Source organism: Buteo buteo, chromosome 1 (genome assembly GCF_964188355.1).
Source record: "Buteo buteo chromosome 1, bButBut1.hap1.1, whole genome shotgun sequence".
Lineage (NCBI taxonomy): Eukaryota > Metazoa > Chordata > Aves > Accipitriformes > Accipitridae > Buteo > Buteo buteo.
In genome coordinates this window covers 39,889,035-39,914,783 of record NC_134171.1, presented here as the reverse complement: position 1 = coordinate 39,914,783, position 25,749 = coordinate 39,889,035, and the positions used below count along the sequence as shown (strand labels likewise).

Genomic DNA, 25,749 nt, shown 5'->3' with positions numbered 1-25,749 from the left:
ACAAGCACCAAAGGTACTTGGATTCTACGTTACGAAACTTCCTACGCAAACAAAAATTAACACAGAGTTGTAAGTATTTGTGACTGGAATCCGAGAATTCAAGCCCAACTTTCGCCGCGCGCCTGGGCAGAATGAACATTTTCAGCCTCGAGCATGTCACCTCCTGTCAAGTCCGTCACGCAGCAGCAACTCATCCAAAGTGTCAATAACTCCAAGAGACTTCGCAGCAAATGGGAAGTCTCGGGTTTTGTTGTCATCGCCCCCCCGCCTCCCCTCTCCCGTGCACGCCTGCTCCCCAGAGCGTTTCGCAGCCCTCCCGGCCCGGCCCGCCGCAGGACCCCGCAGCTTCGCCCCTACCGAGGCGGCCCCGGGTACCGAGGCGGCCCTCCCGCGGGCAGCGCCCCAGCCGCCAGGGCCGGGGGGTCCGGGGAAGCCGGCGGGTAGCTGCCCTTGCCCGAGCTCCGCTGCAAACGGCGGGGCCGCGGCCGGGACCTCTCCCCGCCGGGCAGCCCCAGCACCACGGCAGGCGCGGAGCCCTTGGGCTGCCCCCGCCGATCAGGTGTTTTGCGCTTCTTTGTAAATGCCGTCGCTCCCCGTGCGACCTTCCTTCCAGCAACCCTGAAAACCCAGATTTTTATCCCCCCCCCCCCCCCCCAAACAGATCCTTCCTCCGCGTTTAAAGCAGCCCCCCTCAGAAAGGCTTCTGCCAACTATCGACTCCCAGGCGGTCCGTTCGAGCGGGCTCGGAGCCGCACGCCCAGAGGAGCGAGCTGGCAGCGGGGGCGCGGGCTCACCTTTGCCTCCCCGGCGTCGGGCTCCTCCTCGTAGTACCCCTGGCCGGACTCGTAGGCGGCGGCGGCGGCCGGCTGCCGGGGTCCCAGGAGCACGGCGCCGGCGGCAAGGCAGCAGCCCAGGGAGAGCACCTCCAGCAAGTGCATTGTGCAAAGATGGCAGGGCGAGCAGCGGGGCCGCGGGGCGGCTGCAGGAACGCAGGCGAAATGATGAGGCTCCTTTCTCTTCCTCTCCCCCCTCCCTCCCCTCGCAATATCCAAGGCAGTAAAATCCGTGGGATGGAGAAGATGCGGTAGCAGCAGCTCCCAAGCGCCGGCAGGGGAGTTCCCAACTTTCCCAGCCGCTTTGCAAATTCTCACCAAAGTTATCCCGAGTTTGCCAGGTAAAAAACCCACCAGGAAACCGGACATCCGAGGCTGCGCTCACTCAGGAGGTGGAAAGCGCAGAGAGGAGGAGGAGGAGGAGGAGGGAAGGGAAGGGGGGAGAGTGAGAGAGCGAGCGGCAGAGCGGGACCGAGCGGCCGGGCGCACCGGGGGAGTTCCCTTCGCCCTCCCGCGGGGGCCGGGCCGGGCCGAGCCGAGGGTCTCCGCTCCGCTCCGCCCGCCGCGGAGGTCTCTGCGGGCGCCTGTCAGCGGCAGCGCGGCCGGGGGGAGCGCGGCGCCTGGGGCTGCGCGGCGGCGGCGGGGGCCGCGCATGGCGAAAGCGCCCTCTGCCTGCGCCTCTGCGCGGCGAGAGGGGGCCGGCGGCGGCCTTCCTCCTCCTCCTCCTCCTCTGCCTCCTCCTCCGCCGCCCAGCGCCGCCTGCCGCTGGCGCAGCGCTGGCGCCCCGGGGAGCAGATCGCCCCCCGCCGCGGGCAGAACGGCCGGCCGGGGCGGGAGGGGAAGGGGAGGTGAGGGGAGGTGAGCAGGCCCCAGCCTCCCCTGCGCACCCCAGAGGGGCACGGGCAGTCCGGCCGAGCTGCCCTCGTCCCGCCCCGAGCCTTGGCTCCGCCAAGGCGAAGCGGCCCGCTGTAGGTCCCTGCCCCGAGGAGAAAGCGAAGCGGCCGGCTCGTTTCATTCGCCTCCGAAACCGGCGGATGAAGTTGGGTGCGACACACCCGGAGAAATCACGCAAGAAAGCTGCTGTTAATCCTAGTCGGGTACTTGCTGAGCAGTGGTGGCAGCTGCACTTGGGAGAGTATGCAGCTTTTTTTGGCCCGAGAGAAGATTTTTGCATGTTAGAAGCAGGGTATGACACCTTAGAACCAGCTTTGAACAGAAAGTTACACCCCATCCAGAGCCCTAAATAAAACAGAGTGTAAACACTGTGTTCCAATGACACTGTGATTAAAAGTAAAAAAAAAAAAAAAAAGTCAAACACTAAAGCCAAAACAGATTGCACATTGCTAACAAAATACACTACGGTCTGCTCAAATCTCAGCTATGCAAAAAGAAAAAGTTATATTCCCTGTACTATTATTCTTGCTCAGTGTGAACAGCATTATTGAACCTTGTGTAAATATTTAGAAAGCTTTTCAAATTGTTCTGCATCACTTTTATACATGTTTTGGTAACAAGATTGTATGGGAACGAACTGGGGGGGGGGGGGGGGCAGATCCCTGACTGCCTTGGCTGGATGCTGGCAGTCTGCTCATGTTACACTGCTCTTATTCTTTGGGAATCCCATTATGTAACTACTCAGGGAACAACATTCTGGGGGTTATGCCTAAAGGTGCCTCTAGCAGGCCTTTAAGTACCTCCTGTTCTTTTTTTATTTATTACCTATCATTTTCAAGATGGTATTTCAGCTTGCTACACAAATTATTTTGATGCTAGGAAGTAATCACTTCATTTGCAGTCAGAATGAAATCCAAAGTTTTAAAATGCAGCTCTATTTCTAAAGTTCTTACAGTTACTAGAAAGTTATTAAAGCACTAACAATTTTTTAACATCTTCACAACACAGTAAAGCCATGAAGCAAAGACAGTGGTAGAAGTTAAGCAGAACAGCTACGAAGATACAAAATAGCGTACATAAATTAAGAAGCCTATTGTTCTTCAGTGGACCCTTACAGCTCTGCGGATCAAAGCGTAGGATTAAAGCCTAAAGAGAGCATAGTCCAGGACGCAAACCCCATCTAAACAGAAATACAGCATTACTGGTTTCAGTTTAAACATGCTAAAATCTCTCAGAAACATCAGACTGGTGTAGGAAGCAAGTTCTTTTGCAGCACATTAATAAAACCCACCTGACAAATCATGCACAGATAATTATTTCAATAACCGAGTACCATGCAAGGAGCACCTCCCCGTAACTAAATCACAAAAAGGGATGGAACATACCACTCCTGCTGTGCCATCATAATATCAGCTGGCTTCATTATTTATTTCCCCATTTCCCTGGGACTTTCAGTCTGTCCCTCACCCCCCCCCCCCAATTCATAGAACATCCATCACAGGATCAAAGGCTTTTATGCAATAGAGCATTTCCACCAAATGCTCTGTGTAGCGAGTTTAAAGTGTCATAACTGAAAGCTAGTAATCATAGTCATAGTGCCTCAAGTCACGGCCTAATCATAAGGTTTTTAAAATAAAGTGGTTGAAATCTATGACACTTTATAACTTCTGTTTACAAACAAATAAATATTCCATTGGCTCTGGGACACTAAGATTTTCCTCAATTCAGGCTGTATTTCTTTCCATCCCATAAAAGATGGCTAATTTAAAGGTTTACCGATTTAAAAATCTTTTCTCCTTTCCCCACCACCTAATGATTAATATTCATCCACTTGTCTTCAAATTAAGCAGAAATTGGCCTACAGGACAATTAGAGTTCCAAGTAGCACTCACTACACTGACAGTGAGCTGACCTTATAAACACAAATGACCACAGACATATCCCTAACAGTGTGGAGATACAGGTCTAGGTCTTGCCCTGTTATGTTTCAATGGCAATGATAGCTACTATTGACAAACAAAGGAAATTTTTTTATGTCAGATGTAAGATTCCTTCAAATGAATTCTCTTGATGTGGTTTTAAAATTGCATTAAAAAAAAAATCCTGACCCTATTCTGTTCTTCAAGTTGGTGTAACGAACATGTGTCAAGCACATCCCTCTCGTGTGTCTAGATATAGCTGGTATGTTCCTTTTTGATACATTCTGCTTCTGAAACGTGGATGTGTTTCAGTACCTGTTTCCTATCTCCATTCATTAGCAGTACAAAAAGCCAGAGAGGAACCAGTATAAGAAACATGAGCCAAGACAGGGAATAGAAAATGTCAATAGCAGCAAGAAAAATCAGTAGCATGCTATTGTAATTTGGTCTATTTGCTTATTGTAGAGTTAAATGCTAACGTTAAATGTTTTCTTTTCACAGAATGTCATTTCCATTCTCCTTATGTTTAAATTTTTGTGTTTGATTCAAACAAATCTCCTTTGCATTCTCCTCTTAAATAGCTGTAGAGAGGCATGCCCAAGAGTTAAAATCACAGATAGCATGGTTTGCTCTTGTTTCAACACACATAGTCTTACTGGTAAGTTTCAGTGGAATTTATATTTAATGTAAATCTTGAAGGTAGAAAACATTATTCTCCGAGTTCAGCAACTCAAAAGACTGTGGAAGTGCCATTCTGGAGTTATTCCAAAAGATGGAGGCACTGTAGTAAGCTTCAGTCCTTAGTTCCTCTACAGATATTTCCTCTAATGCTTAAAAGCATGGGAAAAGAAAATTTGGATATTGATCAGTGTCTTAAATATCAAAGTCCTATGTCAATACTGTAAACAAACCTGATACATGTAGGGGAAAAAAGAAAGAAAAAGGCATTTCAGATTCAGTGCCAAACTACTAGAACAGCTGCTCACTAATGCATTTCCTGCCAATTGAATCTTTCAATCCCAAGTTTCATTACACATTTCTTATCATATTGCTTATCCAGTTGGAGTAACCACTTCTACGGAAGAGAAGACTTCGCTGCTGAAAAAGGATGGTGCAGGGGATTTCAGGCTGTAATCCACTTATTTCCTCAAAACCTCTTCTTTATATAAAACTTACACGATTTAGTGGAAGCATTTAGAAGTACTGCAGTTTTACTAATTATGTGCATAATGGCCTTCCTCATTCCTCACAAGCAGATTTAAAAACATAACTTTTTTTGTACAGGCCCTCATTTAGTATTTTCTTATATGATCCTAGAAAAGGATCTAAGCATGGTGGCTTGAAGATCACCAAAAGCAACTGAAATCTTTTTCTTGATTTTGATCAGGCAACCTCACTGTAAAAAACCATGGGAAACTGTTCTACACCAAACCTCCAGCTAGGGATCCCAAAATGTAGTTTTATCCATTCATTTTCTCTAAAAATTTTGCCAGGATGAATACTTCAATTCAATGAGAAAGACATCACTGCTGCAAAATCATTTTCTGCAATGCTTGACCTACCAACCCGCACTTTATTATCTCAAAATTTCTCTTTCATTTAGTATAAAAGTTGGTCCCTCTTGAAAATTAGTTAACAAGACAAGAATCCTTAGTCTTCAACCCTTTGACACTGGTTGATATTCAGGGATTACAGGATTATTGGGATTTCTTTGTTCTTGGGGATTCTCTTTCTAAACCGTTAAAATCAAGACTATTGGCATCTAACATTAGAATTTCTCTATGCTACAGACTGGACGACTGCTATAGTGTAAAATGCTTGCAACCCTTGCTATAATAAGGGGTTAGTATGATGCAAAAATGGACAGCACAAGGCAACATCTCAAGAAAAGTGTTTGAATTACCCAAAGCAAATTACATATCTCTAAAGCTGCCCTAAATTTAGAACGGAGAAAGCCCTAGCACACATTTTATTCAGCTGTCTTACATTAGGATCTTTCTCTTTACCATAGTTTTTCTTCCCTCTTGTGATGTAAGGTCTCACACAAGAACAGATATGCAGATAATATTGATTTAACATCCTGTAAACTAATTAATCTCTCCACATAGTGATGATGCTCATTGTTATAACCTCTGACTATAAACAATAAAATGACTGATTGTAAATTTATGCTGCCTCTTAACTGAAAGCTGTGCACAATCTAAACTGTGTATAACTGAAACCATGTCACTATATAAGCAAATTTAGATTCAACAAATATATTTGGACTTAACAGCACATGATCACTACACATAGGAACGCTTATCATGTTACCTACCTTTCTGCAGTAGTCTTCTGAGTGACAATCCACGAGATAAAGAATGTGTTCAGAATTTTTTTTCCCCAGCTATACTTACAAGACTTTGGAATGTAACAGGACAAAACAGTCCAAAATCAATTCAGGAGACATTTCTATATAATTGCTAAAACAATGGCAGAAATAATTATTTCTATAAAGAGATGCAATTTCCACTAACCTAGCTCCTGCATACCTCTTCTCCACTCATATATATTCTGCTGCATTCCGCCCACTTTTCTTCAGTGCTTCAAACCTTCTGTTCAGTATTTTGGCTGTTCTGGAAATTAAGAATATGCTAAGCCCTTCAAATGCAAATTGCTGAAGTATTAAAACTTTTAAAAAATTGCCAAACAGCATTGAGACAAATTTATTTCCAAGCCCAGAATAGTGTATGTATTATTACCGATTATGATCCTCATTTTTCCTTATTATTCAATAGGTTTTCCTTACCAAAGTCAATTCTTTTCTCCTATGTAAAATAGCCTTTTGCATATTTGAACACTTACCCTTTCTTACTTAGTCATCGACTTTTAAGCTAAATAAGATCAGTTTTTCCAACATTTCTGCATAGTTTTTTTTCTAAAGTTCTGCTTACCCTTATAACACTCCCATATGGTATTTGCCTGTTAGGCAGATTCATGTTCAGCTTGCAATCAGCAATAGCTCTTAGATATTTTTTAAGGATTTTCTATCCAGCCAATTGTTCCCTTTCCTGCAGTTGTAGATCTGACTGTTCCAACATAAGTGGAGCACTCACATTTCCCAACAGTATGGTCTCCACTATCTCCTTTTTTTTTTAAGCTGTTTCTTGACTTTATCAAAATTATTTCCAATTTTAAGCCTACCTGTCTGTGCTGTCCTTGCTAGCTAGATCTCATCTGTAAATGTAACAAAGTAAAGGTGTATTTCACCTATGCTGCCCTTGATTTCTTGGGGTCAGCAAATCATTGTTAGTGACCTATTGCAAGGTTTGGCTGAAGGTCAAAACTTCCCTCCTGACGTGCTGGTTCAGGCTGCAGAGTTTGCTTTGGTCCATGTTACTGCTTCAGAAACCAAAAATGCCCAAATGTGGGAATATTCAGATCTGAGATTCTTGCTTAGGCCCATCTTCATTTTTCACATAGTTAAAAACAGTTGGAGATTAGTTTAAAAATGACGAAAGAGAGGTTTGTAGTTTGGGTTAGCTTTTGGTTTGGGTTTGTTGGGTTTTGGTTTTTTTCCCTTGACACACCAGGTAGTGAACTTCTGGAATTTGTTGTTATGAGAAGTTGGAGGCAGACAACTGTGAGGTTTAAAAATGGATCAGACAAATTAATGGAGATCAGGACCATAAATTGATACAAAAAAAAAAAAAAAAAAAAGGTAGGAGTAGAGAAGTACGTTGCATACCTAATTCAATGAATGCAGATGCTGGAAAAGTGTGAAGGAAATGGACTGCAGAAGCAGACAGTCATGTGTGCTCTCCCCAAACAGCATGTTCAATTGCAACTGTTGGAGACAGAAAGCTAGATAGACAGTCTAGACAGATGGTTTGTCTGAGCCAATAGGACATTTCTTATATTTTGAGGGAAGCTGAATCAATTTCTCATTGATTCAGTTCCAAACCACAAAGTAAATTTGTTCTTGTCTTGTAGTCTCATGTTCAGACCACGTATACTTAGTCACAACAAAAATACTTATTTTTACACATCATTATTGCACCAGAAGTCAGTCCAACAGATATGGTTGGAAGGAATTACACGGGAAATCCAGTCTGTAAAATATTCTTTATACTCTACAATAAAATAAATAGAGTGCTATTGCCATCACCATCATTCCATCTTAAAAAAAAAAAAACATAAACCAAACCCCATGTATCTGCTTTTTGGATACATATCACAGAAAAACAGTAAAGCAGCAGATTTTTTTTTTTTTTTTTTAAGTGATAAGACAAAGCAAAACAAGAAACATACCCCCCAGTTTTTGGTCAGGAAGTTACTATTACTAATAGTTTGAATTGGAACCATGCTTAACTTGGTTACTAAAAAGGTTTTGTTCTCTGCCAAACAATTGCTTAATAAAAACCATAACATGTTCCCTTCAAAAAGTTGTATGCTTTGTGCTGAATCAAGAGTGTTACTGTTGCTATCAGACCTAAAGATACATCCTGGGCACAAGGATGAGAAGCCACCATCTCTAAGAATTCAAAATTCAATCCCTAACCTTTTTATTTTCCAAAAGCTGCTAAAAAAAAAAAAAAAAAAAAAGAAGCTACAATGACAAAGATTTAAAGAACAAAGGTGCATGGATACGCAGATTGCATCAGAGGCCATGAGCAATTCCTTCCTTCACTGTCTGGACAGGAAATTTCATTTTCCTAAGCACTCAACACTGGGTGACACAGATCCTAGTTCCCTGTGATACAGTGAAAGCCATGATAATTTCCCCCCTTACCATTAATGAATTTATGTAATAGGACACATTCTTAGACCAGTTCTTGACTGTTTCTTCCTTTCAGCACAACCTGTTAATCTCTCTCCTTTGGCCAGTCTAATGGCTTTCAACACTTCAGGCTAGGCTAGGCAGCTGCTGCACGCAACATGGAACCAGAACATTGCTGGGCAAAGCAGCCTTCAGTACTGCACATCCATCGTCCTTCGGGTTCCTTATTTCTTTGTAACTTGAATATAAGCAGTCACTACTGATCTAAAAAGCGGGTAAGCATGCTGGGCCTAATCTATTTTTAAAATTCCTATCCCATCACAAACCTACAGCTATACTCCACAGGGACACTTCAACTAATCTGTCCCAGCATAAAACTCCTAAGTGCAAAGGGTAGAGCAACAGACCATTTTCAGTAGCAGGTTCCAGCTGTGGAACTCAACCTAATCTTCTCTATTGATAATGAATATAAGCCTGACTGTATTCAAAACTAAAAACAACGCCAGCTTCTTAGTAAGACTCCCTGCAGTGATGGCATCTTCCCAGGGTAACCACTTGATCTGGATAGAAGAGGAGGAGGCAGAGACACAAGCATTTAAAAAAAAAAAAAAACCAAAAAAACCAAAACACACAAAAAAACCCCAACAAAAAACAACTAAAAAAAAAAAAAGCAGCAAACAAACAGAAAAACCCAAACTTAAACCGTGGATATTTCAATATAATAATCCATATTTTTGAACCTACCTTTTTTGAAATCAATTTTCAGAGATGCACAGAAGTCACCTTTGCTTACCTTTCCTGCTTTAAAATTTTGAATAGTCAAAAAGCCAGCTTTGTCATTGCCTTTTTTTTGAGCCAGATTTGGGGTTTTGTCCCTACCAACCCCAGCAGGCTAGTCATAATTGTGTTCTAGTCCCTTGGTATAACCATAGGGCCACTCACAGCTATCACACCTAAGCAGGATAGAGAAAAGTCCTGCTCATACTTCCATTTTATTTTTCTGTTCCTTTGAGATGGGACCAGTCAGGAGCAGCCCCTGTACAGACGAAGGACTGCGGGATGAGGGAACGTGCCGGTGCTGGGTGCTGAGCCGCCCCAGCTGCGGAGGTGCAGAGGAGGTCAGACTGTCAGAGAATCTGGCGAAGTTCAGTGAACCCAAACTACACGGTGCTGCTGCTACAAAGACAGCCACAAGAGAGATGATACAAGCTACGCTATAGCTTTAAAAGCATTTTTATGCTTACGAGGGGTTGCAAATAGCAGACAGCTGCACCACACACTTCTTGCTCTTGGGTTACTCCTAGTAAGTCTCTAATCTCTTACAATGAAAATAGATGTTTACTAGTGGACCTTTGGAGTTCTAGTATTCTAACTGGTAAAATTACATAAAAATTAAAGTAGTCCAAAGAGATATTTGTTTCCACAGAGTTCTGAAATGACTGTTATAGTCACCTGATAGGCTAATGTTTGTAGTCCACAGTTTTGCACTGAAATTGTCAAAGCAGACAGAGGGAATTAGGAGCAATTATTAATTGTAATTATATCCTTTTATATTTTAATAGGCTTTTTTCAAATCACATCTGATTTTTTGTAAGTGAATTTTCCTTTTCTTGCTCTTATCCAAGTGTGTCGATGATCTATCCAAAAAGGATAAGGCTCTTTTCACTCAATGGGAAAGAGATGTATTCATGTAATGGTATTAATAGCAAGGCTGTTAATATTCTTAGGAGGTCTTGAGAAGTCATTTGAGTTTTAAAACTACAGAGGAAAAGTGTATTCCCTTTTTTCCAAACAGACCTTCAAAGTCTAGTTTTTATATACACTACAGTAGTTTCAAGGGGTTTTCTGCATATTTATAGTGACCTATTGTTTAGTTAAACTGTGTAACAGATGCCTTGTTAAATAATAATGCTGAGTGCCAGTAGGAATAAAACAACTTTTTGAGTTCAATCTACTCGGTCAAGTTCAAGAAGAGCTGGGACTAAACTCAGCGAGTTTCCAAAAGCTTACCCTAAATATAGAATATCAAAGTCCATAATTAAGAAGACTCATTTCATCAGTCAGCTTCATGTTTGCACAGCAGTGGGAGTAATTATAACACTACTAATTCTTTCAGGTTGGCTTGAATGCTTGACCTTATAAGCAAACTCCTTTTTTTGCCCCCTCCTAAGATACAAGCCAAACCATTTGATTTGAACAAAACAGAGCTGTCAGTCTGATATTTCAAAGCACATTAAACTATCTTTTTAATGAAAGAAAGCAGTTAATCTTAAAAATAGAACTTTACAGGCCATTTCTACTAATTTTTACCAAAGATTAAAAAAAAGTTTCTGCTTGCTTGACCTTTTCTTCATTTCATCAGTTGAACTGTATTTGTTCCAACCTCCACAATACACAGAAATCCACAAATTCATGCAAATGCCAGGATGCCTCAAGGGCACCGTTGCCTTGATATTCCTCTTACATCATGCCAGCATTCACTGACACACAGGGCCAAAGAATGTGAAATCCAAAAGGAGAATTACAATTGTTTTCAACAGTAGTCATGTGTGGGCAGATATTCAGCAAAACTAATTGCACCCAGAAAGAGTAAAATAAATGGAAGAGATTCTTGCCTCCCTTTTGTCATCCCAGAATTAAGGTTCTAATCTAAAGCCAAGTGTCTGGTTGCCCATTACAGTCAATGGAGAGCAAAAGGCCCCTTCCAAAGTGGAACTCATTCTCCATTTCTTTGGCACTTTAGGACATGCACTAAAATATGGTTTCTCTCTGTTGGTAATAGGGGTAGACTATATGCTAACTTTGAGATCCCTAAAGTTACAGAAGAGAAGTCTCGTGCTGAGAATCTACATTGGAAAATCTGTCTCTGGGGAGCCCCAATGCCATAAGGGGGTGTACAAGAATTATAGGAGGAAAGGCGGCCAGGAATTTAAGTGACGCAAGTGATTAAATCCATGAAATTAATCTCCAACTTGGAAATTTGACTATCAAAATGGAGCAAAGGTAATAGTGGCTTATCTGATAAAAATATGAGACGTGGTTGATTGTTGACTGACTGACTTCATGCTTTCATTTTAGCTTTATGTCTTGCTTATTCTTTTTAGCTCTTTATTGAACAAAAATTGAAACGTATGATAGATCTCAATGTTTAGACATGTCAGTAGGTTTTACTGGAGAATTATCAAATTAGCAAATAAAAAATTAATCACATTGCAATTGGCTGAAGTCAGTCTAAAAAGTTACAAAGTGAAGCTAAAGTCATGTTAGAAGATAGTTAGTGAATGTCCTTGAGATAACTACCAGTGGCTCTTAAAGTTTTGCAATTTTTTTTGAACATTTGTAATACAAACTGTATTTGAAACAGCTTGTTGTAACAGAGCTATTTTTGCTAATTCTGAGAACTTTTCATAATCAGTCACTATAGAGACTTAGAACAAAGTATTATTTACAGCAGTAAAAGAAAGATTTTTTTTTTAATTACTTTTCGTTATAGAGATGTTTTCTTCTCCATAGGACACAGTTGAAAACTAATATATCTAGACAAAAGTTACATCAAGAGAGCAAAATTTTGTTGTTCTGTTAAATATAATATATAGTGCAAAGTCCTTTTCCATCTCCATCACCTGTAATACACTGTGATTACAGTATGATCTCTTTCCTAGCTGTACAATATTCACACTCTACTAGCAACCTGAATACGCTCAATAATCAGAAATTAAAATTATTACTGCCCTTTTTCTGAATTATCCACAGTTAGAGCTCTTATAGCCAGGGCCAATATCCATACAGGAGTCCAAGTCATGCACAGAAGGGATACTCAAAAGTTTATTTTTTTCCTTATCTGTATCTGCAGTAATCTTCTTTTTCTCCAAATTTCCCATTTCTGATGTTACCTTAGTCTGTTTTACGACTAGTATGCAGTCCAAGGCAACCTCTCAAAGCCCATGACCTCAGCTACATGGGAAGAGAAGAAACAGAACAGACATATGATGTCTGGGGTTTTTTTTCCTCAGATCTGGCCATTAGCTAAGTGCAGTTCTTTCTTTGCTTCACTACTTGGGGAGTTCTGTACAATCGCCCATGAAGGAGAAGGCAAAGTCAAGTCCTAGAGCTATTGAGATTATTTTATAAAGCCCAGATTTTATGCATTTTTTCTGTACATCAAGCTGGGGGGTGTGGCAGGGGGGGCAGGGAGAAACCCAAAGTCTAGCATGTACTAATATAGCAAATGAGTATCTAGAGTGAATACTTTGACATCATTTTGCCTAACAGAGCTACCTGCCAGCAGCAAGGAGTGCTGCCTTAGATGCTTTGCCACAGCATTGTGTAGATCTCATCTAGGAATTTGGTGCTCAGATGTCTATTTTAGATCCTTAATGGTCTCATCTTTCCCGTGGAGTGACTTCTATTAAAGTACATTGATTTCTACCCAAGACAGGTTTCCCACCAAAGACATTTGGGCTGTCAAAATCAAGCAGAACAGAAATAGCATATTGCTAGATGATCTGAAATTCGGACTGAATTCTGGGACATAGTCTTGCTTTTATGAAATATGCCATAAAGAGTACTAGGTGCTCTACAAAGTGAGCAAGTAGGTGACTGATTAAATGAAGACAATCACATTTTAAACATGAGCAGAGATGGAAAAATCTTAAAAAGTGGAGGTAGAGCAAGAAACAGATAAAGAATAGATTGTAGGTTAGGACAGAAAGAAACCCTGCTTTTCATTTGATTTTTTTTTCATTTGATTTTTTTAAAGAAACACTAACTAGAGTAAGTACCTTATTACTACTAGGGTAATAATTTGATTTTTAAAAATCTAATTTTCAAATTCTGAGACTGCTTCCTCAGGGCTTAGGATTTCCTCGCAAGAAAGTTCATGCTGTAGACTTCTACAAGCGTAAATATACCTAAAAGAGTCTTCAAAACTTCGTGATGGGGCCTCATGGGGTTTTTTGGGGGGAGGGTGGAGGGGTGTTTTTAGTGGCGGTTGGGGTTTTTTTCCCCCTCCAAAGGCTACATATCAATAGGTTCTCATTTTACATCCCCACCCCCCAAAAACCCAGAAAACACATCCCCCCTCTTTTTTGCTGCCACTCTTGAAAACTCTGAAAACTAAAACACACTTTGGCTTTCTAGTTAAAGAACCTCTCTTATAGAGGACTACTTTGTGAAAGAAACTTGCTAACAATTTTGATGATGTGATGAATGTGCTATACATAGGTCCAGCTGACATTCTCATGGCTTCTTCAGTATTACAGGAATAATGCATTTGAAATATCCTGGTTAGCAAAGTAAGCAGATACTGCTCAATAAATAAAGGTTACAGCTTTATCAAGGAAGAAGAAAACGTATTTGTACCTTTTTTTTGCCATAAGAATGAGCATGCCATTTTTCTTTCCTTTTTCTTTCACCACAACTACAAGCCTTTACAACATGTATTACTGATAATCATAAATTTATGAGGATTTTCACCTAACATGGTAAATTGCCTTGCTGGACTCTGTATGATAATAAAGGATCTTGGATTTTTTTTTTTTTCTTTCTTCTTTGAGTGAGTGAATGAGGAGAGATTTCTATAGAACTACTGTGTTTTATAGAGTATGTTAATTCCTGGAACTGATATGTGTATCACATAATATACACAGAACATATCCTAAGCCTGCCAGGTAAAGTAGTGGGCAGAAAGGTGTCTTACAAGGTAAAAATACATTTAACAAAGCCTCACACAAAGCCTCTTAGATGATATCATGGATGAACAACATGGCTAATGTTAAATATTTAATATCTAACATCACTATTTTTTCCTCTTTCAGACAAGATTTAAAATACTGTTCTGCCACCAACAAAAAGGAGAAAAGGGAAAAAAAGCATCCGAGAAAAGAAAAAAAAAAAAAGAATGCAACAACCCAGCTGGCAGTTGCTAACTTATACTTCGCTCATTGCAATTACCACAGTACTACTTGAGGAGGTGAGAAAAAGGAAGCATTTTACCCACAATTATAAAGTCTTCCAAGTTGGAAATACAGATAGTTGAGACAAAGCGCACTCCTGTATGTCTATCTCATCACAAAGGAACTCCTTCGATTCAAAAACATAGCTCTGATCATCACTGATCCTGGTCCAGTTATCCATGACTGATTGTATGTCCAGATCAGCTTTTTGAACACTATTGTGGAATGGTCTTTTCAGTAAGAGTCTCAGAATTTCACAAAGTAGTGGAGAAGCACACAGAGTTTCATTACTCTCATAGCCCTGTGGTACTTCTTACACTCTGCATGTATTATGGATGTTTTTTCAGCAAAACAGATGCAAAAACTCCCCACAAGTTGACCTTTCTGTTGGAACCAAATTCATGGTTATAATTTGAACAGCATTGCTTTTCCTTTGTGTATCTCAAGGATGAAATAAATGGAAACAAGATAACTGTGTTCAGGTATTCTTTCCTTTATAGCTAAATATCAATTATTTTATACAAGCGGTCTGATTTTCAGAAGTATCAGGTTTTATGAGAGCTACTAAATTTAGTTTCTCCAAATGCAACTCTTGGTTTCTCTAATGTTTGAGATCCAGCTTAGAAAATTCTGCCCAATATCTCTATACACATTCTCATTGCAAACAGTAAATGTCTACCTGTGGATGAGGAGATTCTATACTTGCTCACCCTAACTTTCTTGTGCAATAAATGCAAACTGCTCAACTAAATTAATAGCAGAATAGAAAGAGAACCAACTGAGATATAACTTCCACAAGAGATCTATTCTTCAGGGGCACTGTACTTTTAATTTCTATTTAGAACGCTGATTGTCTCTGACAAAATTATGCACAGATAATAACTCCACTGAAATTTTTTTCTCCTGAGTTTAGCTGGTTTGCCACATGATAAATTTCTCAGTTGTGGTAGTATTTTTTGAAAGTGATACCATGTATGTGGCCTTAATCGTTACATAATTAAGTAAAAAGCAGCACAAAAACCTCCTTTTTGTATTAACTAGAAGCTTATGTTTGATTTTTATTAAAACAAGAAAGAAACAGTTGTTATTTACCTTTTTTGCCACCTACTTGAGGTAGTAATTCTAGGAAGTTGCAAAGACTATAAATACATTATGACATTCATTATGTATTCTTACTTCAAAGAAGTAAAAAAATTGCGTGAAGTAACATATCCTATTAATCACAGAGATTTGAATCCATCTAATCTTTCTCTATAATTTTGGCTGGAAATCTATTATAATGTCAAATACTATTAGTGAAGCCTTAGCTACTCAATATATGCAACCCGAGTTCTTGCATGAGAATTGACTCAACAGAGCTATGACAATAAAAGGGCAGCAGGGCCTGTGGCCTCTGCTCTCCAATTCAGTAACATGAAGAAAAAGTGAATTCACTAGGAGCTGTCAACTCTGAAACATCTCAGTTCAATATGATTTCACCAAAGATCAAATGGAAAAGGCTAATCCTGTTTTCTAGACACTTAAATCCCATTTTCCCAGGCAGATTTACCCCCTGGTTTGTCGAAATGCGTCTTAAACAGAATATCTTATTCTGAAGTAGTTTTTTGGGTTTTTTTCCTAATACAACAGGCACAATAGCACTGAATACATCAGTGTCACAGTTATTGTTTCCAAAGATTAGGCAGAAGGCCATAAGACATCTATGGAAAGTAGAAAGCATGTCCCCAGTACTCTTACAGTACACTTATACTTTATGAAAATATTTACTTATACTTGCATATCAGGAATTTTCACCTTGTTATCCCCCCCATACTTGTAATCATCCTGTATTGGTAGAAAGCAACACAAACCTCTATTAGATCTCCTGGGGCCTCCAAGTTCCTTTTGCTTTTGTTTAAATAAAAGATTGACAGGAGTGCAGTTTTACTAATATTTGGCGAGTGTTTTGTACATGAAAGACATCCTGCTGCTCTGTCATATGCATGCTACCAGGATAGTTAAAATAAAATGAATAAAACACATAGTCAAAATGTTGCTTAAGATGGGTTAGCTACAGAAAAACTGTAGTTATAAAGGTTCTACAAATATGGGATTTAAATACGTATTTTCCCCTTTTGGCATCTGATACTTAACTCTGAAAGCATTGCTTTGTTCTACTCTAAAGATTTGCTTTCTCCATTTCCATGATTTTTTCCTATTTCCCTTCAGCAAGATTTTATTTTCAATTCAAAGACCAAAGTGTTAAAATGCAGTAAGAATCTGCGTTGTACTTAATTAGCAGAAAAGTTTACCAATTTTTTGACTGTCAGTCTAACTCAAGTCACTGTTATAAGACTTTCCACTTTGGATACAAATTAGAGCCATGTTCATTATTTGCTTAGGGGGGGGAAAAAAAGCTGATATTCCAATTCTAGTAAAATCCAAAAGTTTATTAAAAATCAGTAACGAAATTTTCCACTATCCTCAGTGAGAAAGTTTCATTCCTACTGTTTTGCATTTTAGGCAGAACAGCACATGATGAAGAAATCTATAGATGTTTTGGTTTTCAACTGCCTTAGTCTTGGCAAAATTGACATCAACATAAATCCAACATTTTGTGTTGCAAAAACAATCTTTGATTCTCCATCAAGTTCAGTCCTGTATTGAAAGCAAGGGAAGTGCTCCTTTTCCAACTTGGCATACTCAGCAACATATCTTTCTATTTCTTCATTCTATAGGAATGAAAATGTAATTTAAGGACAAGATGAGGCTTACAGTAAGTTGATTCTGTCATTACAAAAGTGCTTTCTTTTCTATTTAAAAATTACTACTTATTTTGAATAGAAGAAAGCAAGCAAATAATCCAGGCAGGTAATACTATTTTAACAAACAGCTCCCACAAAAATACTCCTTTTTAAACTGTGGTAACTTACAGGTATGCATATTCAGAAAGGGAGGACAAGGCTTAAGTGGTTGTTTTCCCTCTGTTAAAACAGGACTTCCCCCCCCCCACCATCACAACTGATGAAGCAGGGAAACAAACTCATATACAACTACATGCCTCTGGAAATATTAATACTTAGTTCTCAAACAAACAAACAAACAAACCCACCCCCACCAAAACCCACAAAAGCCAAATATTCCTCCTTCCCCAAATAAAATATGTAGCTTAACGTTTTGTTTTATCTTGCAACATTGAAGAAGAGGAATAGTAATAACAAATACTATATAATAGGGGAAATTGGCTATAAACCCAGGATTTTTCTTCTCCAGATACCTAGCATTTACAAGACTAAGATTATTTTCTTTTTCTATTAAAAAAAATTAATAATTCCTCTTTGAACCTAATATGATCACAAATTTGTAAAAGTGATTTAGCAGGGTTTGCAAAACCATAAAACTTCATCAGAAGCAGGGAATGCAGACCAGCCTCTGTAAAAGCTCAAACAATACAGCTAGAGATGACTACCAGGAACCTGCAGCAAGCGACTACAGAGCATGAACCAAAACCAAAACCCACATATTACCAAGTTTCTTTTCCTTGGTATGTCATCTTTATATAAGAACTGATGTTTCAGATAAGCGAGTGCTATCTTCCAGGCTTATGCAAAAACACCACTTGTTTCTATCAGTAGGTAAGTACTGTTACATGACAAAGCACATAATAAGTACAAATTGAGAAAGACGAGAGTCTATTTTCATTAAATTGATCAGATGGAGAAAAAATGTGAGTTGTATAATTTAGTGTTTTTAAGAAAGTGTAATCCTTGCTGAGAATTGGTTTGTGTTGATTCTGAAATTGAATTCTCTGAAATTAATTTGTATTTGGGACAAAAACTTTCTGGCTGCAAAAAAATAGGGAAAATGCAAGGAAGAAACAAACAAAAGTATTAGGCAGCATAAAGTAAGAGAACTAACAGACTAGTAAAAAAGAAAAAAAATAATAAAAAGTGATCTCAGTTAAGACAAAACCAAAAAACCCCAAACCCCCAGCAGCTGACAGATTAAAAGATCTTTATTTTCCCCATTAAAAAAAAAAAGCAAGCAACTATTTCATCTCTCTTATTGCTACAGTATTTTAACTTAAATTACTAAGAAATGAGAAAAGTAAGCAAGAGAGGAGACAAGACTAATAATAGTAATAACTCAGGCAGCATGTATCAAATTAAATTAGTTATTTTGCTCATATGTAACAGACACTACTAAAATTTTCTTTCTTATTTTCTATTTTTAAAAAGTGAATATGAAATACATTGTTGTTCAAACAGGATAACCATGAAAACTATGTAAAATGTGAATGAAGGAAACCAGTAAGGACCTGAAAGAATCCCAGCACATATTTTTTAAAAGATGCAAAATCTGTTTGATGCACTATATTAGTAATTTAAAAACTAGCTGACCAAATCAACATATAGTTGCCTTCGTAGACATTATAGCCTGTATAGGTTAAGTGAGAAATGTTTAGGAATTCTTGTATCACTCATACCACAAAGTAAACAGTCACTGCCTACCATCTCAACATAACAGCCACCAGAATGCAAAATAGCCTGCATCGCTCCCAAAGAAAGAGAGAATTTTTTTGCAATAATAACCTGTTTGAACCAGAAGTGATTGAGAAGCAATAAATACCAAACCCATAAAGCCTTTGTCAGACAGCTGTATCCTCAAAGTAATGTTTCTTTTTCAGAGAGGCAAGACTTTTTTTTTCCCTAGAGGTAAATTCTGACATAATGTACAAAATGTTTTCCTACTTTCTGTTTTCCTGTTAGGTACCCTCAAATATTTCTGAAATAGATGCAGCTTGTACGTTGAGTGAAAATTCGGGGGAAAGAGAGTCTGTCTAGCCTACTATCTTGACCCTTACAGTGACCAATAGCAGGTGCCTAGGGAAGATGAAGGCAAGCACATAGCTATACTTCCCCAGAATATTTTCTAGAACTTAGCAAGATGCAGCTCAAAAACTTCTTGAGCAGAAATGTTATCTTTTTTATATAACAGTACTTAAGTTATTTTTCTTCCAGGAATCTGAACCATCACCCTTCAAGATCATGTAAATATTCACTATCCATAATACCATGTGACAGCTAAGAACCACATTCCTTGGTTTGCTCTGAATACCACTGGTTTTATTTTATGCCTCTCATTCTTATGGTGGAACCAAAATAAATCCCTATCCACCTTCTCCTCTACACTTCTGATTTTGTAAACCTCCTTCCATATACCCCTTAGTTTCTTTACTTTTTTTTTTCCTGAAGGTTCCTAGTCAGTATGCTTTTTCTTCATGCAGAAGACAGTTTTGTTAATTTGATTATCTTTGTCATCCTTCTCTAAACCATTTTTTCCATCCATAATTGAAATGAAGGAAAGGATTGCACACAGTTCTTGTATGTTTGTTGCAGATTTAAATAATCAGTGGTGTTTTCTATTTAATTCCTCTATTACATTCCTAATAATTCTTAACGTTGATTTCTTTCTTTATTACTAATCATTAAGTCAAGGAGTTTTCTTTATATGGTTACAAAAATCTGCTCCTGAAGAGAAATCTAAACAACCAAATCAAACAAAATCTAGAACAAACAAACAAAAAACATGCTTTCATATTGCAAGTTATTCAGCTTTTTATGCTAAGCCTATGAGTCAATGGGAAGTTACAGATGCTATACTTGACTTTAGAATTAAAAACTAAAGATTAAGTGACATTTTAAGAAAAGTCCCTAATTTGCTAATATCACAAAACCTGTCTTGCTAGGAGGTAGTTTTAGTGTTTTCAGGAGTGCATTCTAATAGTGCAATGGCTCGTTCTTCCTAAAGTCTTATCTCACTCACAAGGACCATCCAGAAACTTCTTAGGAGCACAAGCTTCTTAAGACACACAAATACTTTAGACCTCCACTCTGTGGGTAAGAAAAGTCTCAAAACTGCCTTGTAGTGCCTGAAGGGGCTATCGGTACTATTGCTGCTACAATAAGATCTGATGCTACTGTTACTGTCTCTCTTTTCCTGTTACCCCCATTGGACTGAAAACATTTTGCTATGTAATGGACAATAACTTATATTTAACTCCTGTAAGAACCAAGGCAAGAAAAATACACTTGCAGTAGCACATTCACCTTCTGTAAGGGCTGAAGGTGATGTACTAGTCAGCGTATCATAGGCCGTTTTCCCTGACGAGCAACTGACAGTGACATCTGTCAAAGTCATTCAACTGACGGTCATTTCTGGAAAATGACATTCATAGGCAAAAACGTGTATAGGCAAGATAAAACATTCAGTTGCGTTTGTGGTTAAGATGTCGTTTGCTGCTGCCAGCTCTCAAAAGATTTATGGTTTTCAGTTTGAGTTCTCTATTATATCATAAAAGAGCATTTAAAGTGCTCTTCACTTTGAATTTAGGGTTAGTTAAAGAGCAGAAAATTTTAACTGACCAAGTAAGATGCAGTCTTGTTGCAAGCCCAACATTGCCTTTACTTCAGGCATTTTGCTTCAGAAAGCTTAAAACAAATGAAAAACCAATGGAAATTAAGAAAAGAGAATGCTTAATCTAGCAGAAATATAAGATGACCAACAAACTAAAGCAAGTACTAATGAAAATAAGACATCTACTTGTAATTAGTGAGCATGACACTCACTGAAACAAACCATCACTACAAGTCTTCTAGTTAGATCTAGATAGTCTTTTTGAGGACACGTTCTAGGTTACAAAACTCAAGATAACAAATTCTTACATATTGTGTCATGCTGGTCTGATGAGATTTAAATCTGGGAAAATAGAATTAATTTTTTTTATTTCTTCCCCCCTCCTGCTCCCAGTAAAGCTTCCTAGAAAAACAAAGTATTTACTCGTTAGTACTATGTGCATTTTTTGATCATACAGTCCTGCTATCATAGCTGACAAATACAAAATGTGCAGCAAGGATCTGAAAGGCATATTACCCTTCTTTCAGAAGGTATAGAGGTACGAACATGTCATATTTGCTAGTACTTTTTGGCTTCAAAATGCTCAGCAAGAAAGGCTATAAAACAGAAAATATTTGTTACTGTTTAAGCCCACAGCACTCAAACTTTAAGTAACATATACTGAAATTTCTAAGTCCACTTTTAATTGCATTCATCTTACAAGTTCTGTGCATTTGAGATAAGAACTTTAGCTATATTAATTACCAAGCTGCCAGTTGTGGCTTCCTGTGCTTGCCACTTCTCTGCTTCTCTTTTTCAGCTGCCCAGCATGGAACATATATGCAAATGCAGTTCAATTGACATAAATGGATCCATATGCCTGTTGAACTAGCAAGCTAATTTGTCTGAGTACTAACCGACAAGCAGGTAATAAGCCTCATTCCTGCAACTCTTTACTTCTTGGTTAGTATTTGAAGTGCCTCTGAGGCCCTACCTAACACAAAGTGTTCTGAAGTAAATACTAAAACTGTGAACTTTCTAGAAGTGGAATATAATAAAAAAGAACTGTCAAGAGCTTCTATTACCTTTTTGGAATCCTATGGCATAAGATACAAATACATTTAAACATATGTTAAACTATACAATATGCAAAATTGACCAGTACATAAAGTGTGTTATGATGGCAATAATGTCTGTGGTCATGGCTGAAATTCATGAAGTCTTCTCCATTAATTTATTCCAATACAGCCATTTAAGAGTAACTAACAGCTGCTACAGAATGAAAATGCCCGAGTAACACGGTCTTCCAAAAATTCATTTCACAACTGATTCCTTTGGCCAAGATTACTATATATTGCATTGCATTCTGCCTGCACTTTGTAAGCACTGTTGTTCCAGAGGAACGCATGTGTCACAGAGACACGGTTGCTGGTGCAACATGGTGCTCAAGGGAAGGTTGGGGGGGTGGAGTGCAGAGAAAAAGGAGGTATTCATCCCTGCTAAAAGTCAGGAACATTACTGACTTATATTCAGGATATCATCTACCTAGAGACTTACTTCTGCTGAAGCAGGATGGTAAATTATGGTACAGTTTTGTAATGGATGAAGCACAGGGCTGACACAAAAGACAGTTTAGTAACCCTAACAGAGGAAAGCAACTGTCATTGTTGACTCTGTAGTAAAAAGAATGTTTTTATTTAATAACCAGCATGACAGTTGGATAGTGTATGGTCTGTATTAAAACAGAAGAGAGGACTACAAGAGTGGACAAGACTCTGAAGTTGCCTGCCAACTCTGCAGGCAGTAGTACGTATTGGAACGTACCACACGCACCATCTAGCAGGACTGCACAGATGGAGACGCTTCGATATCTTAAAGTGTTCATAAGAGGGAAGTCCTAAAATTCTCCTTGAAGTTCCTCTTTCTGCAAATGCAGAAAAAACCCAAATATTAATCTGTTTCTCTTAACTGAGCATCTGACCATATTTTGCAAATTCTAATGCAAAAGGAAGTGTAAAGTGAAAGACTCCATTGTACTAAGAGTGATAATTTGTCATTTGAAGACAAGGTAGAACAGCTAAAAAGAAGTCATGCTGTCAAATGTCAGTGCAAGAAGTGGCAAATGCAACACAAATAAGACCATAACAAGAAAAATATCATTGATGAAGCACAGGGTCCCCCTCACCCCCTTCTTGTTTTCTGTTTTCTAATTCTAAGAGACTGGGATAACAGAGAGAAGAAACATTTTCAAATCACTATCATGAGATGGTTTATTGTATATAAATCATTAGTAAATATTTTAAAAAGTGATGGTAACAGCATTAAGGAGCAGGCAGCTAGGAAAAGCAACAAAGTACAACACTTGGCTCATGAGTTAATGAACTTCAGTTTACTGGATGTAGCCTCTGAAAGACAAAGAAAAGATGTTGAGTGTGTCTGTTGCACACTGCCTAACCCAAAGATTAGAATGATTTATTGCTAAAGCATCCATGATATATAGGGTAAAGGAGTTATCAGGGCATTCAGTTTAGGTTATTTATGCTAGAATCTTGTATAGTAAATCATTAGAATTTCTACAAACTAGATAATTTTCTAATACAAACAGAATCAGGTCCAACATACAATCTTTCCAGGAGACTGCAGATTAAACACCGAGCCAGAAACTGGTTACCTAGGGACCAGTAAGTATGGCCTGTTTATATTATGGATGAACAGAGGACATTTCCAAGCAACACCCACTCACTCATTCTCATATATCATGTACACAGTACATCAAAAGGGCTAAACGTTCAGTGATCTTAGTATAATGAGCCAAAGTTAGTAGTAGGCTAGCAGTACTACTCCCAAGAGACACGAGTGTTTATTTGCTACGTGGGCCTGGGAACTCGGGTCATATTCCTAGTCTTAAAATGACAAATAGCATTACAGTTATGGGTATCTTCCAAAGTGAAAAGCAGCCCACGTGGTTAACAGACTACTTGACTCTCTTTAAAATTAAATGGTAAATTAAAGTCAGCACTGACCTGTAAGTCCCCATCCCTTCAAGGAAAATTAATAGTTGGACCTAATCTATGAAGGACTGAGAGCCATGTATAAAAGAGATAAAACATTGTCAGCTATAACAATTAAAGTTAAGCTGTGATTATCAGTAAATGCAGGCATGCCATGTCTGTCTCAGAATTACAATTAACGTGGTTATCTGAAGTAACTTTTCATCTTACATTTTCCATATAAGACTACACTAGTATCTACTGCAAAGTGTGTCATGCTATGCAAATAAGATGTAGTTAGAAAAGCACATTATGTTCCAATTTACAGCAGTTTTCTCTATCAATGGCAAGTTAATGGTATCACTGAAACAAAATAGCAACGTGAATAATGTACAAACTGCATACAGAACTGCACCCTAGTTTTTCTTTCCACCCAGGTTTCTCAGTTATATCCAAACTAGCTAAAGGTAGGATGACAACAAAAGCTTCAAGGGGACATAGACCTTTTAAAACACCATAAAAACATACATTCAACCCCACTCTTTGAAACTGTTGTTTAACCACATGAACATCTGTTCAATTGCAGGGCTTTACATAATAAGATATTTAGCTTAATGAAATTCATGAAAATATTTTTCTGAAGTTTACTTGAGATAACTGAAGCAAAAGTAAGAACTGAAGCATTAATAAATGATTTACAAGCTATAGTAATGAATTAAACATATTTGCTCTACGTAGACTTCTGCTAATCATTTACAGTCAAATTTGATAGTGATACTTGTTCTTTCTACCCCTGTTCCAGCCCTTAAGAAGAAAATATAAAAGCTTTAATAGTCAAAACATCCTTTTCTTCATACCCTCTTTCCAGAAGAAAGGTTGGGGGAAAAAAAAGGGGGGGTGGGGGGTGAAAAGTTGAGAAGTAGCTCAGAGATTGGGCCCACAAAAACTTAAGTCAAAATAATTTAGTTGGTTTATATGCTAAATCAGCTAAATAAGCATGTAACTGGAGCAATACGGACACACCATTTCTGCAGAATATCCATTAAACACCAAGTCTGGATGACTTATTCTAGAATTGCTACAAGGTCCCAGGTGTAAACTGTTCTCCTAATCTCACTTCACCATGTCTTGCCTGCTGTGCGTGCTGATGTTTCAGCTGCACACAGGGAAAGAGATCAACACAGCTGCATAAGAGAAGCTCTTTGCTGGGGTAATGTCAAGGAGAGCTTTTCTGCTCAGAATTGAAAATAAGTTTGCATAGTGAACAACTGATGGATAAAGAGCCTCGCTTTCCCCGTTAACCCACCATTTGCTAGTTCCACAACATAATCTGCTTTTTACTATTAAGACCCTATTTTGCTACCAGCCTCCATTCATCAGCAGTGAAAAGAAACAAATCTGCAAATTGGAGACCTAAGGAGATTTGATAGACCATCCTCAGCACTATTTTGCCTAATATGGATTTAGGCTATGTATTTCTAACAGGGCTTTTGGTAGCATAACAGTACTCTACCAAAAAAGGAATGTTATGAGAACTAAGAGCCCCAAGGCTCTTAGAAACATCTCAGAGAGAGATTCAACTCAGCATAAAAATCTCATTGCCAAGAACCTTGAGACACCATCACACAATGGTTAGCACACTTCAAATAAAAAGAGTTAAAGTGTTACTCAGATCACACTCAAGAATGGGAAGGAGACTGCACTACAATCCCTGTTTGTGTTCAAATTTTTAGCATATTTTTGGATTAATTTCCCTTGCTGCCTGATCCAGCAGCTGCAGTGATAAATTCCAGACCATTTGGCAAAATCCTTTCTTGCATCTGAGAGATACCTGAAGTTAACCAAACTAAGTTCTTTTCTCAGGTAACGTGTAAGTTATTTATATACACTGCATTATTGTAAGCTGAGAATTTATGGAACACAGAAAAACCAGCAAGGACAATTACCATACCCAAAGCTGCACAGGTCATTAAAACCATGAAGCTAAATACTATCTTTGAAATCACAGTTTAAGCTACTGCTTAC

The 25,749-nt window shown here is 38.7% G+C and overlaps 1 protein-coding gene across 1 annotated transcript in view; it reads right to left on the bottom strand.

The window, feature by feature from the left end:
* The window catches only part of VEGFC (vascular endothelial growth factor C), an 82,647-nt gene extending 81,310 nt beyond the window's left edge, over positions 1–1,337 (bottom strand). The window contains exon 1 of the mRNA XM_075028141.1: positions 795–1,337. Within this exon, the coding sequence (XP_074884242.1) occupies positions 795–1,202 (408 nt within the window). The 5' untranslated portion in view covers positions 1,203–1,337. The remainder of the gene's footprint in view (positions 1–794) is intronic.
* Positions 1,338–25,749: the final 24,412 nt, after the last annotated feature.